Genomic DNA, 13,984 nt, shown 5'->3' with positions numbered 1-13,984 from the left:
GGGGAAAGGGGAGGGGTAGAGAGTAAGGATTTGTCATCAATTTATTTTCTTGTACCTTTTTTCCTTTATCTTTTTGTTCTTTTAGAACTTTAGAGTCTCTTTTATTCTCACCTTCATTTACCTGTTCCACTTCTTGTGGCTTTCCTTGTCTATCTGCATATGGATCATCAAGAGTTTTACCTGATCACAAAGAGATGTCTTTGATGTTTTTTTTGGATTTTTCTCGGTGTTTCTTGGTAGAACACCTTTTATTTGCCCAGACATGAGGGTTGCTAATTGCCTCAAATGGATTTCCAAATTCTTGATGGCTGAATTTTGACTTTCTACTTTCTCATCTGTAGCCTTAATGAATTTGTACATCATGTCTTCAAGGATTTGTTGATGAGCTCTTTGGGGCTGTTGTTGATATTGTTAAAAATCTTGTTGCCCTCTGTTTTGATTTTGAAAACCAAGTGGTGGCATTTGCTGCTTTTGATTAAAAAATCTTTGAGGATTTTCAGCACCGTTTAGGTTACTCCATTGGAATCCAGTGTATTTTTGTGCCATGGGACTACCAAATGGGTAACTGGTTCTATAACCAATAGCATTTTCTTGTTATTCATTTTGCATTGAAGCTTGAGACTCATGATTGGGATGATTACCTCCACAAACATCACGGTTCTCATGTTGAGATGATGATTGAGTATTTACCTGAAAGCCTCAACCTTTTGTGTCAGAGTTGCAATTTTGTTGTGCTAATGAATTCCAAGTTTCAACTTGATTGACTCTTGCTGCTTTCTTAAGAATCATTCTGTCTGAGGGCCATTGAACATCATTTTCTAAAATTTCATTGAGAAATTGCATGGCTTCTGTAGTGGTTTTGCTCATTATGGATCCTCCTGATGTTGCATCAATAACATTTCTAGCAGAGGTTTTAAGACCGTGATAAAAAATATATAAGATGTTAGGATCTTGGATACCATGATGTGGATATTTTCTTAACATTGCTTTTAATCGTTCCCATGCTTGATATACAGATTCAGTATCTATCTGCACAAAATTATTGATTTCTTGCTTCATTTTAAATATTTTTGCAGGTGAAAAATATTTATTAATTTTTTTTTGAGTTATTTGGTCCCATGTAGTGATTGAACCTCTCGGCAGACTTCACAACCATATTTTGGCTTCATCTTTTAATGAAAAAGGAAAAAGCCACAACCTGATAGCGTCTGTTGTGACTACATTACACCTGCAAGTTTCAACTTATTCAAGAAAATTAGTTAGATGGGTGTGAGGATCTTCACTTGCATCACGAGTAAACTGACATGACTGTTGAATGGTTTGAATCAAGCCTGTGCGAATTTCAATGTTGTTTGCTGTAATTGGCGGTCTTCTCACACTTGATTCTCCTTCAAAATGATCTTTCCTTGCATAATCTCTGAGTATTTTATCACATCATGGAGCTACCTCATCAAACTGTTCTTCCACTTGATATGGTGGGAGTGGATTATTGTTAAGTTCTTCGTTCTCTATTTATTCACAAGCTATGCTTTGAGCGGATGATGTTTGTCCTTTCCTGCGCAATAGAAGAGATTTTTTCAATTTCTGGATCGTAACTCGCTAACTCTTTTATAGAAGAACGGGTCATAAACTACCTGAAATCCTTAAAGCAATTTTCTTTTTTATTTTTTAATGAAAAGAGCTAGCTGATCCTAGAAACAATGTACGGTACTGTAGAGTAAAATAAAAATTAAAAAGATGAAAGAAAGTAAACGATATGAAAACAGTAAGTAGTAATATTGATAATAAGAGAAAACTAGAAAGACATTACTAGTAACAATAGTTATAGTAGTAAAAAAAACAAAGATAACAATAATAAAAATAATAAAAATAATAATAATAATATTCATATTAATAATAAAACAATTAATCTGAAGTAGATGTTGCCAATCCCCGACAATGGCGCCAAAATTTTAACGAGTGTCTGGCGTGTATAAAATTTAAACATGTACTCTGTTAAATTATAGTATAGAAAGATGTCGAAATCACAGAGATTGGTTTATCTATTCTACAGACGTTTCTTGTTTTAATTACTTTTTGAGAACACCAGGAAGAGTTGAGTTGTGAATTAACTAACTAGAAATGCATGAATAGAGCAATAGAAAATATTTTATTTTTCACAAATATAATAAAAAGTTGTTGGTAATATTTCTATTATATAATAGATAAAATTATCCTTCAATTTTTATTTCTCACAAATGTATAAATGCCTCTCACGATTACATTTATATATTATTACTTAAGTTGAATAATTAATTACAATCCTCTCGGGTATACAAATTAATCGTCAAAATAGTAATGATAAAGAGCGAGAAATATAGGCTTAAACTAAAAATTGCTCTTTTTAGTAAGTTCCTTTCGGTTACCCCACTTGTTATAATTGATTACTACAATATTCGCCTCTTTCGATTACAAATAAGTGTAGAATCAATTTTTAACATATAAGAGTTAGATGTCACTAAATAAAAGTTAACATCTATCAATACCAAAATTAACTGTATTACTCTTCCGACTCTTTCGTTTGCAGAATTAGTAAGAAGTTAATATGTAGTACAAAATAGATAGATGTTAACAAATTAAATAACACATAACGATAAAGAAGATAAAATTTAAATGAAAAAAACTTCAACTCAAACATGTAAAATTGAGGGATAATATCTACTATTATATAGAAATATCAAGATCTATCATTCCCCAACACAAGAAAAATTACTCCATAATAGAGTTAGTACTGACATAGAAAATATTCTTTCCCATTAAATAAGAAAATAGAAAGAAATATTCAAGAGAATAATTCCCTTTATTTAATTAAAAATAGGTGCTAGAGTAATTTTCAACATTATAATTTATTCCTAACTAGAAATGAAGACACTGTACTAGCTAAAAGAAGAAAAGAAAGTACTGAAAGAAGCAAGGAAAAGAAGAAGATGCCTTCTTAATTTTCTGTGTGTTATGAGAAGCTAAATGTAATGCTATTTATAGATGAAAAAATATATCATGTACATTGATTTCTCACATATATTTTCCCAAGATGGTAACGTGCATGTCCTTGTAGTTGTAAAGTTTGCTAAAATGTAATCCTCCAAATAGGCAAGTGGGTAATTTGCTTGGATTTTTTCATGTGCACAAATAATTTCATCATTTGTAAAGTTGCATACACCACTTTACTTTTGAATTTTCAGCATTATAGTTCTTCTTTGCAAATTTGGAAAGTGAACTTTTTCTTCTTATTGTTCCTTTTTCTTATTAGTTTAATTATTTTCTGCAAAGAAAGAAAGAATATTAGTACTAAAAATTAGATTCCAACTCAACTTATGCATGATATTTTTCTCTTATCAGGTGCGCAAAAGCGGAAGGCGCACATGTGTGATAGAGAGTTCCGCATCTGCATGACCGCAGATGCGGCAGGGGACCATAGAAGTAGAACTGGGTAGATGTGCGTGGTCCATAGAGGTGGCTTGGGTTCTCACAGAAGCGAGTCCGCAGAAGCGGAGTGAGGGACCTTAGGAGCGGACTGAGCCGCAGATACATGTATGATGTCGCTTCTGCGACACCGCAGAAGCGGAAGTGCTGGGCAGATTATTAAAATAAGGGTTTGCGATTTTGGCTTCATTTCAAACATTTTAAGAACGGGTTTGGGCGATTCTTAAGAGGGTTTTTGAGGGGATTCATGAGGTAAGTCCCTTGCGCTCATTTTTTATCAATAATCTTGCTTCCCCATTGATTTTCCCACCCAATTGGTGTATATTTAAGGTGTAAATTGGGAGTTTGAGGCTTGAAATTTGGAGAGTTTGATTTGGGATTTGGGTGATGATTTGGTGTCAGATCTTAATAAATCTGGTATGGTTAGACTCGGAGTTGAATGGACTTTCGAGTTTTGTGACTTTTAACGATTTCGAGACATGGGCCCGGGGGACGGCTTTTGAGTCGATTTTTGACTTTTCATTAACAACTTAACATTTTCTTCTGGAATTGATTCCTTTTGCCCGTATTGATAATATCGAATTGTTTATGGCTAGATTCGAGGCATTCAGTGGCCGTTTCATGAGGCAAGGGTGTATTGGAGTAGAGATTTGCTCGGATTGAGGTAAGTAACACTTCTAAACTTGGATCTGAGGGTTCGAAACCCCGAGTTATGTGTTATACGATTGGTGTTGAGGTGACGCATATGCCAGGTGACGGGTGTGTGGGCATGCACCGTACGGACTGTGACCTGTTCGTTTCCATGAAACTGTACAGTGGATTTATCTTGTTGATATCCGTATTTTCATCATGTGATAAAGTAATTGCATTGTCAATCATGCTAGAAATCATGTTTAGGCTATTACTGGTACTGTTGAGACCCATATTGGTCGTTTCCTTGCTGTTGACTTATTGATTACATTGATATTTCGTACTCAGTCATATTTATTCATTGCATATCATTTCTCAATCTCTGTTGCTATTTATTACTATGTCATATTATCATTTTTGGCTAGTTTCACGACACCGTGAGCTCGAGAGAGAGAGACTGGAGATATTGATGACTGAGTGAGGTCGATGGCTTGATTGAGAGTGACAGTACGGGATTAGGTTGCACGCCGCGACATATTTATTGATGTATGCCTGGATCTGGCTTATTATAGCGCTTGGGCTGAAGGAGCCCCTCCGGAGTTTGTACACACCGCAAGTGAGCAAATTGATTATTTTGAGGGATGGATCTTCCCTGGACATGGATCTTCTCTGAAACATTTATATTCGGGGATGGATCTTCCCCTGGGCTGGATTGGCCTCATACATTACTGAGTGACTGAGTGTTAGTTGATATATATATATATATATATATGGGAATTATCTTTCGTGGACTAGAATGGCCATATACAGTACTGAGCGATTGAGTATTCTGAGAGTGTGAGTACACGAGACTTTTAGTGTGGTGCATTGCATACAACATGTGCATTGGCATGTAGATGTATAGAGGTCACACTCCTCATATCATTTGGAATTTGATATATTTTACTTGAATTGAGTTTAACTGTTGAAATTGGAAGCATACCTACATTCTTGTACTGTTGTTTCTATGTTGAAGAGTACCTAGAGCTTGTCACTACCTTTTAGTCTAAAGTTTAGATTTGTTACTTATTGAGTTGGTTGTACTCACGCTACACCTTGCACCTTGTGTGTAGATCCAGGTACTTCCGGTCACGACAATTGCTGAGTTGTGGTGTTCAGATTTTCGGAGACTATCGAGGTAGTTGCTTGGCATTTCGCAGACCTTGTCTCTCCTTCCTTATCTTTCAACATATTGTATTTAGCTTTAGACTATCATAGACAATATTTTCCAGACTTGTGATGTATAGATGTTCATGTACTTTGTGATACCCCGATGGTTGGGAACTTCCACATTGTGTTTTGGGATTCTATCCCGTTTATGTCAAGGTCACGGTAGGGGCCGTGGTAGGGACAAAGATGCAGCTCGTACAACAGCTAGAGTAGTACCTGTAGATCCACCAGTTGCTCCAGCTCAGGAGCAGGTTCTAGTTATTGTTGAGCCAGTGGGGCTAGTTCATGCACCAGTTGTTCCCATTGTGATTCCAGGCCTTCAGGAGGCTTTGGCCCAGAAATTGACGGTTTGCACTGGCCTTGCTCAGGTGGGTTCGGCTTAGGCTGCACTAGCCACTTCTCTGGCCCTGGTGGTCCCCGTTATGACTTATGATGAGCAGAGGTAACTTGAGAGAATTGGGAGGCTTCAACCTCCATCTTGGATAAGTGCCAGCGAATTCTTCGCACTGCGGGTATTCTGGAGGCCAGTGGAGTCTCGTTCACTAATTTTCAGTTCATTGGGGCTGCCTTCAGATTGTGGGAGGCTTATGAGAGGCACAGGCTGGTCGGTGCAACACCACTTACATGGTAGGATTTCTCCATTCTCTTCTTGGAGAAGTTCGGGCCGTAGTCTCGTAGGGAGGAGCTGCGCAAATAGTTTGAGCGTTTACTACAGTAGGGCATGTCTGTGACGCAATACGAGATGAGGTTTCCTGAGTTGGATCGTCACGCAGTTTGGCTGGTTCCCACTGATAGGGAAAGGATAAGGAGGCTCATTGATGGCCTCACGTATCAGCTCCGGTTGCTTATGACTAGGGAGAGGGTATCTGGTGCTACCTTCGACGAGGTGGTCGATGTTGCTCGACAGATAGAGATGGTCCACTGTCAGGAGCGCGGAGAGAGGGAGGCCAAGAGGCCTCATAGCTCGGGTGGTTTTAGCGGTGTTCCTTTTGGAGGTCAGTTCTGCCGCAGCAGGGGTCGTCCTTATAGGAACGCTCAGACGGCTCATCCAACTCACCGTGGTACATCATCCAGTAATGGTTCATACAGTATACATCAGGGTCAGTTATCTCTCAGTGCCCTTCCAGATCAGAGTTCGTCCCATGCTCTTTCAGTTCAGGGTTCGTCTGCACTGGGTGCTTCTAGCGGGTATCCTGGTTCTCGGGGTCTGCCTCAGTACTTGCTGCCATATTCAGAGATACTGTGGAGATTTGGGTCATCACCCGCCCAGGCAGCTCGGGGTGGGGCTCAGTCATCTAGGGGTCGCCCAAGAGGGGGAGGTCGATCAGATAGCGGTCAGTCCCGATTATATGTTATTCCTGCCAGACAAGATATTGTCGCTTCAGACGTAGTGATTACAGGTATTGTTTCAATATGCCACATGGATGCCTCTGTATTATTTGACCCTGGTTTTACTTATTCGGATGTATCATTATATTTTTCTCATTATTTGGATATGCCCCGTGAGTCCTTAGTTTCAAATGTTCATGTATCTACGATGGTGGGCGACACCATTGTTGTGGACCAAGTATATCGGTCATGTATAGTGATTATTGGGGGATTGGAGACGAGAGTTGATCTCTTGCTACTTAGTATGGTTGATTTTGACATGATCTTGGGTATGGATTGGTTGTCTCCATGTCATGCTATTCTAGATTGTCATGCTAAGACCTTGACGCTAGCGATGCCGGGGTTACCAAGGATCAAGTGGAGAGGTTCTCTAGACTATGTTCCCAGTAGAGTGATTTCATATTTGAAGGCCCAGCGGATGGTTGGGAAGGGTTGTTTATCTTATTTGGCCTTTGTGAGGGATATAAGTCCTGATACTCCTTCTATTAAATATGTTCCGGTGGTGCGAGATTTTCCGGATGTGTTTCCTGCAGACCTGTCGGGCATGCCACCCAATAGGAATATTGACTTTGGTATTGACTTGGTGCCGGTCACTTAGCCCATTTCTATTACACTGTATCATATGGCACCAGTTGAGTTAAAGGAATTGATGGAGCAGCTTCAGGAACTTCTTGATAAGTGGTTTATTAGGCCTAGTGGGTCACCTTGGGGTGAACCGGTTCTGTTTGTGAAGAAGAAGGATGGTACTATACAGATGTGCATTGATTACAGGCAGTTGAACAAAGTTACAATCAAGAACAAGTATCCATTACCGCGCATTGATGATCTATTTGACTAGCTTTAGGGAGCGAGGGTGTTCTCTAAGATTGAATTGAGGTCTGGGTATCATCAATTGAAGATTAGGGACTCGGATATTCTAAAGACAACATTCAGGACCCGTTATGGTCACTATGAGTTCCTCATAATGTCTTTTGGACTAACCAATGCCCTAGCAACATTTATGCATCTGATGAATAGTGTATTTCAGCCTTATCTTGACTCGTTTGTCATAGTGTTCATTGATGATATCCTGGTGTACTCTTGTAGCTAGGAAGAGCATGCCCAAACATTTGAGGATTGTATTGCAGTGGTTGAGGGAGGAGAAACTTTATGCTAAGTTCTCCAAATGTGGATTTTTGCTTAGTTCAGTGGCGTTCTTGGGGCACGTGATGTCCAGTGAGGGGATTCAGGTGGATCTGAAGAAGATAGGCGGTTCAGAGTTGGCCAGTTACGGAGATTCGGAGCTTTCTCGTCTTGGCCAGTTACGGAGATTCGGATCTTTCTCGTCTTGGCCAGTTATTATCGTCGCTTCATGGAGGGTTTCTCATCTATTGCATCGCCTTTGACCAAATTAAACTAAAAGGGTGCTATTTTCAGGTGGACAGATGAATGTGAGGACATCTTTCAGAATCTCAAGACCGCCTTGACCACAACTCCAATTCTATTTCTACCTTCAACTTCTAGTTCTTATACAGTCTATTGCGATGCTTCTCGAATCGGTATTGGATGTTTCTTGATGCAGGAGGGTAGAGTAATTGCTTATGCTTCACGCCAGTTAAAGCCTCATGAGAAAAACTACCATGTCCATGCTTTTGAGTTAGCTGCCATTGTCCATGCATTGAAGATTTGGAGGCATTATCTCTACGGTGTGTCTTGTGAGCTTTTTACAGATCATCGGAGTCTCCAACACTTGTTCAAATAGAAGGATCTAAATTTGAGGTAACGGAGATGGTTGGATCTAGTAAAGGACTATGATATGACTAATTTGAATCATCCCGGGAAGGCCAATATGGTGGCCGATGCCTTAAGTAGAAAGGCGGTGAGTATGGGTAGCCTTGCATTCATTCCTGTTGGGGAGAGACCTCTTGCAGTTGATGTTCAGGCCTTGGCCAACTAGTTCGTCAGATTAGATATCTCGCAGCCCAGTCAGGTTCTAGCTTGTATGGTTTCTCGATCTTCCTTATATGATCGCATCAGAGAGCGCCAGTATGATGATCCCCATTTGCTTGTCCTTAAGGACACGGTCTAGCACTATGATGCCAGAGATGTTACTATTGTGGATGTTGGAGTATTGAGGGTGCATGGTCAGATTTGTGTGCCTAATGTGGATGGGCTACGTGAGTTGATTCTTGAGGAGGCCCACAATTCACGGTATTCTATTCATCCAGGTGCTGTGAAGATGTATCAGGACTTGAGGCAGCATTATTGGTAGAGACGAATGAAAAAGGATATAGTGGGGTTTGTAGCTCGGTGCCTCAACTGTCAGCATGTAAAGTATGAGCATCAGAGATCAGGCAGATTGCTTCAGAGGTTAAAGATTCCAAAGTGGAAATGGGAGCGGATCACAATGGATTTTGTAGTTGGGATCTTGCAAACTTCGAGGAAGTTTGTGCTATTTGGGTGATTGTGGATCGACTGACCAAATCCACGCACTTCATTCCAGGTAGGATTACTTATTCTTCGGAGTGGTTGGCTGAGATTTACATCCGTGAGATTGTTCGCCTTCACGGTGTACCGGTGTCTATCATTTCAGATCGGGGCTTGCAATTTACATTGCAATTTTGGAGAGCCGTGCAGTGAGAGTTGGGCACCCAGGTTGAGTTGAGCACAACATTTCACCCTTAGACAGACAGACAACCCGAGCGCACTATGCAGATATTGGAGGACATGCTACGTGCTTGTGTCATTGATTTTGAGGCTTCTTGGGATCGGTTTCTGCCACTAGCGGAGTTTGCCTACAATAACTACCAGTCGAGCATTCAGATGGCTCCGTATGAGGATTTGTATGGGAGATGATGTAGATCTCCGGTGGGTTGGTTTGAGCCGGGTGAGGCTAGGCTATTGGGTACTGACTTGGTTCAGGATGATTTGGACAAGGTTAAATTGATTCAGCAGTGGTACGCAGTCTAGACAGTAGATCTATGCCGACAGGAAGGTCCGTAATGTTGCTTACATGGTTGGGGAGAAGGTTCTGCTCAAGGGTTCACCTATGAAGGGTGTTATGAGGTTCGGGAAGAAGGGAAAGTTGAGCCCTCAGTACATTGTGTCGTTTGAGGCAATTTAGAGGATTGGGGAGGTGGCTTACAAGCTTGCTTTTCCACCTAGTTTGTCGAGTGTGCATCCAGTGTTTCATGTTTCTATGCTCCAAAAGTATGTCGGCGATCCGTCTCATGTTTTGGATTTCAGCACTGTCCAGTTGGATGGTGATTTGACTTATGATGTGGAGCCGGTGGCGCCATTTTGGATCGGCAGGTTCGAACGTTGAGGTCAAAGAACATAGATTCATTAAAAGTGTAGTGGAGAGGTCAGCTAGTTGAGGAGGCTACATGGGAGACCGAGCGGGAGATGCGGAGTAGATATCCACACCTATTTGAGACTCCAAGTACGTTTCTAGACACGTTCGAGGACGAACGTTTGTTTAAGAGGGGGAGGATGTAATGACCGGTCAGTCATTTTGAGAGTTATAGCCCCGTTTCCCCCATTTACTACTCATGTGGTACTTTATAGTTGTTATGTGACTTACTGGGGTAGTCAGTTCGGGTCCGGAGTGAATTCAGAATAAAATGAAAACTTAGTCTCAAGGTTAAAAGCTTAAGTTGAAATGATTGACCGGATTTTGATCTATGAGTAAACGACTCCGGAGTGGAGTTTTGATGGCTCGGTTAGCTCCTTTGGGAGATTTTGGACTTAGGAGCATGTCCAGATTGTCATTTGGAGAACCGTAGTGGGATTAGGCTTGAAATAACGAAAGTTGGATTTTTTGAAAGTTTGACTAGGAGTGGACTTTTGGATATCGGGGTCGAATTCCAATTTCGGAATTTAGAATAAGTTCGTAATGTCTTGTGTGCGAAATTTGGGGTAAATCAGACGTGTTTTGATAGGTTTCGGCGTCGTTCGTAGAAGTTGGATTTCCTTAGTTTCACTAGGCTTAAATTGGGGTGCGATTCATGTTTTTTGAAGTAGTTTGATGTGATTTGAGGGATCGACTAAGTTTGTATGAGGTTTTAGGATTTGTTGGTATGTTTGGTTGAGGTCCCGGGGGCCTCGGGTTGATTCTGGATGGTTAACAGATCAAAAATTGAAGTTGAGTGATTGCTGAAGTTGGACCTCTACTGGTGTAAGTGCACCTGCGGAGCTTTGATTGCAGGTGCGAGCTCGCGTGTGCAGGCTGGCTTACGCGGTGCGAGTTTGGAGGAGAGTGTGCAGGTGGTCATATGTAGGAGGAGTTTTCCTCACCTACATAGCCACAGGTGCGGTGAGAGGTGCACAGAAGCGAAAGGCGCAGGTGCGATAGGGAGTTCCGCATCTGCGTGACCGTAGATGCGGCAAGGGGACCACAGAAGTGGAACTGGGCAGATGGCCGTGGTCCGCAGAGGCGGTTTGGGCTCTCGCAGAAGCGAGTCTGCAGAAGTGGAGTGAGGGGCCACGGGAGTGGACTGAGCCGCATATGCGTGTATGATGTCGCTTCTGCGACGCCGCAGAAACGAAAGTGCTGGGCAGATTATTAAAACAAGGGTTCGTGATTTTGGCTTCATTTCAAAACATTTCAAGCACGAGTTTGGGCGATTCTTGAGAGGGTTTTCAAGAGGATTCTTGAGGTAAGTCCCTTGCGCTCATTTTTAATCAATAATCTTGCTTTCCCATTGATTTTCCCAACTAGTTGGTGTGTATTTAAGGTGTAAATTGGGAGTTCGAGATTAGGGATTTGGATAGTTTGATTTGGGATTTGGGTGACAATTTCGTGTCGGATTTTAATAAATTTGGTATGGTTAGACTCGGGGTTGAATGGGCTTTCGTGTTTTATGACGCTTATCGAATTTCGAGATGTGGGCCCGGGGGGCGGCTTTTGAGTCAATTTTTGACTTTTGATTAATAACTTAACATTTTCTTCTGGAATTGAATCCTTTAGCCATATTGATTATATCGAATTGTTTATGGATAGATTAGAGGCATTCAGAGGCTGTTTCGCAAGGCAAGGGTGTGTTGGAGTAGAGATTTGATCGTAATGAGGTAAGTAACACTTCTAAACTTAGCTTTGAGGGTTCGGAACCCCGAGTTAAGTGTTATACGATTGGTGTTGAGGTGACACACATGCCAAGTGACGGGTGTGTGGGCATGCACCATACGGACTGTGACCTGGGCATTTCCATGAAACTGTACAGTGGATTTTTCTTGTTGATATCCATATTTTCATCATGTGATAAAGTAATTGAGCTGTCAATCATGCTAGAAATCATGTTTAGGCTATTGCTGGTACTGTTGAGACCCATAATGGTCGTTTCCTTACTGTTGACTTATTGATTACATTGATATTTCATACTCAGTCATATTTATTCATTCCATATCATTTCTCCGTCACTATTACTATTTATTACTATGTCATATTATCATTTTGGGCTAGTTTCATGACAATGTGAGCCCGAGAGAGAGAGAGATTGGAGAGATTGATGATTGAGTGAGGCCGAGGGCCTAATTGAGAGTGACAATATGGGATCGGGCTGTACGCCATAACATGTGTATTGATTTATCCCTGGATCTGGCTTATTATAGCACTTGTGTCATGACTCAAAATCCACTTAAGATCGTGATGGCGCCTAACACTGCCGTCCGACAGCCAACTATGAATGATTAACCTAATTACTCATTTTAATATTTTGAAATGAAAAGTCTCATTTAATTAAATAGTATGAAATAGAACTTACATGATAAATGATGATATTTACACGAATTACAATGATGAATCACCCTTAGGAACCCCCAAAACCCGATGTCACAAGTGTATGAGCATCTATTAGGAAATGTAATAAAATATAACATCTATCTGGAATACCAATTAGACAGGATAATATAAGTAGCTCTGATGGAGACTCTGCAGGTTGCGGATCGTAACATGAAATGCAGCTCACGGTAAGTCCCCACAACATCCGCGTCTCTGCGCCCAAGTATAGCATGGGTACGTAAATCAACGCATAGCCAGTAAGTATCTAGCCTAACCCTAGAGAAGTAGTGATAAGGGGTAGACATCGACACTTACTAGTGGTCCAATAAGAGATTTATAATAATAAGTAAACAGATATGGGGAAGAGTAAACAAACGAAACAAAGAAGTGTAAATACATGATACGATCCTCCTCTTTACGATAGGCTCAAGCTCTCAATTAGCAATCACCTCCTCAACCGGAGCATAAATATATAATGGACCTCACCAGATAGGTCTTCATGATTCAGATTGGGAAGACTCATAGATATACTGACTTCTTGTCAATTATTACGCACGATTCAATGAGAGTATTCTACAGAAATGCCGAGGCATACGGCCCGATCCCATCATAATCTGTGCACTGCCGAGGGTGGAACGACACGAACCATAGAAGCATCTATTATACTGCCGAGGCGAACAACCCGCTAGTATGAGAGTGTGGTACATAATCCTGCCGAGGCGAACAACCCGATCCCATTAGAATAAGAAGCTTTAATGGGTAATTGACCCCACTCACGAGTAGACGTGTGAGTTATAAATCTTTAAGGAAAACCTTCATTGAAAACACATGACGCGGGAGAAATTCGTATAAGGAGTACAATTATTCCACGGCTAGTCATGAAGCCCATCAAATATCTACAAATGCAAGTCAATCACTCTACGCAAGTCTGGTCTCAAGTCGTAAGACAAACTAAAAGAATTAAATGAGCAAATTAACCCATATAGTACAATTATAGCATAGTGTGAACCTAAGTCTACCCAGACAATAGCATGAAATTGGCTACGTACCGACTCTCGTCCCCTTGTGCGTATGTAACCCCCACAATAAGTAACACATAACAATTACATCGCGTAGGGGTAGTTTCCCCCTCACAGAGTTAGACATGAGACTTACCTTGCTCCAAAGTTTCATAACTGGCTTCGAAGCCTCTTAACCACTGCATACCGATGCTCATCGATCCAAAACTATTCAAACAATTGTGCAAACCAATCAAAATATATTCTCATACCCATAATTAATCATTTTAAACAATTCCCAACTCCGCTTGAAAAGTCGATAAAAATTAACCCTCGGGCCCACGTACCCGGATTCCAAATATTTTCGAAGCTAAACTTTACCCATAACACCACGAACTCAAATATATGATTTATTCCAAATTCCATGTCCAATTTCATGTTAAAATCCAAAATACCAATTTCTAGGTTTTTTTCAAAATCTCACATTTTCTACAAATTTTCATGCTTGAATCCACATAAAAACCATGTATTTAAATGT

At 40.8% G+C, this 13,984-nt stretch overlaps 1 protein-coding gene and 1 non-coding gene across 2 annotated transcripts; both read left to right on the top strand.

Annotated features, from left to right (window-relative positions):
• The first annotated feature begins 955 nt into the window (after positions 1–955).
• Positions 956–1,062, top strand: LOC117277483 (small nucleolar RNA R71). The gene has a single exon (XR_004507784.1). It is a non-coding gene; the product is annotated as a small nucleolar RNA R71 (small nucleolar RNA).
• Positions 1,063–6,043: 4,981 nt separating this feature from the next.
• LOC138894165 (uncharacterized) lies at positions 6,044–8,431 on the top strand. The gene is made up of 3 exons (XM_070178847.1): positions 6,044–6,701; positions 7,323–7,474; positions 8,252–8,431. The coding sequence occupies exons 1-3, from the start codon at positions 6,044–6,046 to the stop codon at positions 8,429–8,431; spliced, it is 990 nt and encodes a 329-aa protein (XP_070034948.1).
• The last annotated feature ends 5,553 nt before the right edge of the window (positions 8,432–13,984 follow it).

Source organism: Nicotiana tomentosiformis, chromosome 6, assembly GCF_000390325.3.
Source record: "Nicotiana tomentosiformis chromosome 6, ASM39032v3, whole genome shotgun sequence".
Classification (NCBI taxonomy): Eukaryota; Viridiplantae; Streptophyta; class Magnoliopsida; order Solanales; family Solanaceae; genus Nicotiana; species Nicotiana tomentosiformis.
This window is presented reverse-complemented; position numbering and strand designations above follow the sequence as displayed.

Bases quoted from the DNA above. Each gene is read 5' to 3' on its own strand.
- LOC138894165 (XM_070178847.1), top strand. From the start codon at position 6,044: ATGAGGTTTCCTGAGTTGGATCGTCACGCAGTTTGGCTGGTTCCCACT. The intron at 6,702-7,322 runs GTATTGTTTCAA...ATATGGCACCAG, and splicing joins TTCAGACGTAGTGATTACAG to TTGAGTTAAAGGAATTGATG. The intron at 7,475-8,251 runs GTTACAATCAAG...TTCTTGATGCAG, and splicing joins ATTACAGGCAGTTGAACAAA to GAGGGTAGAGTAATTGCTTA.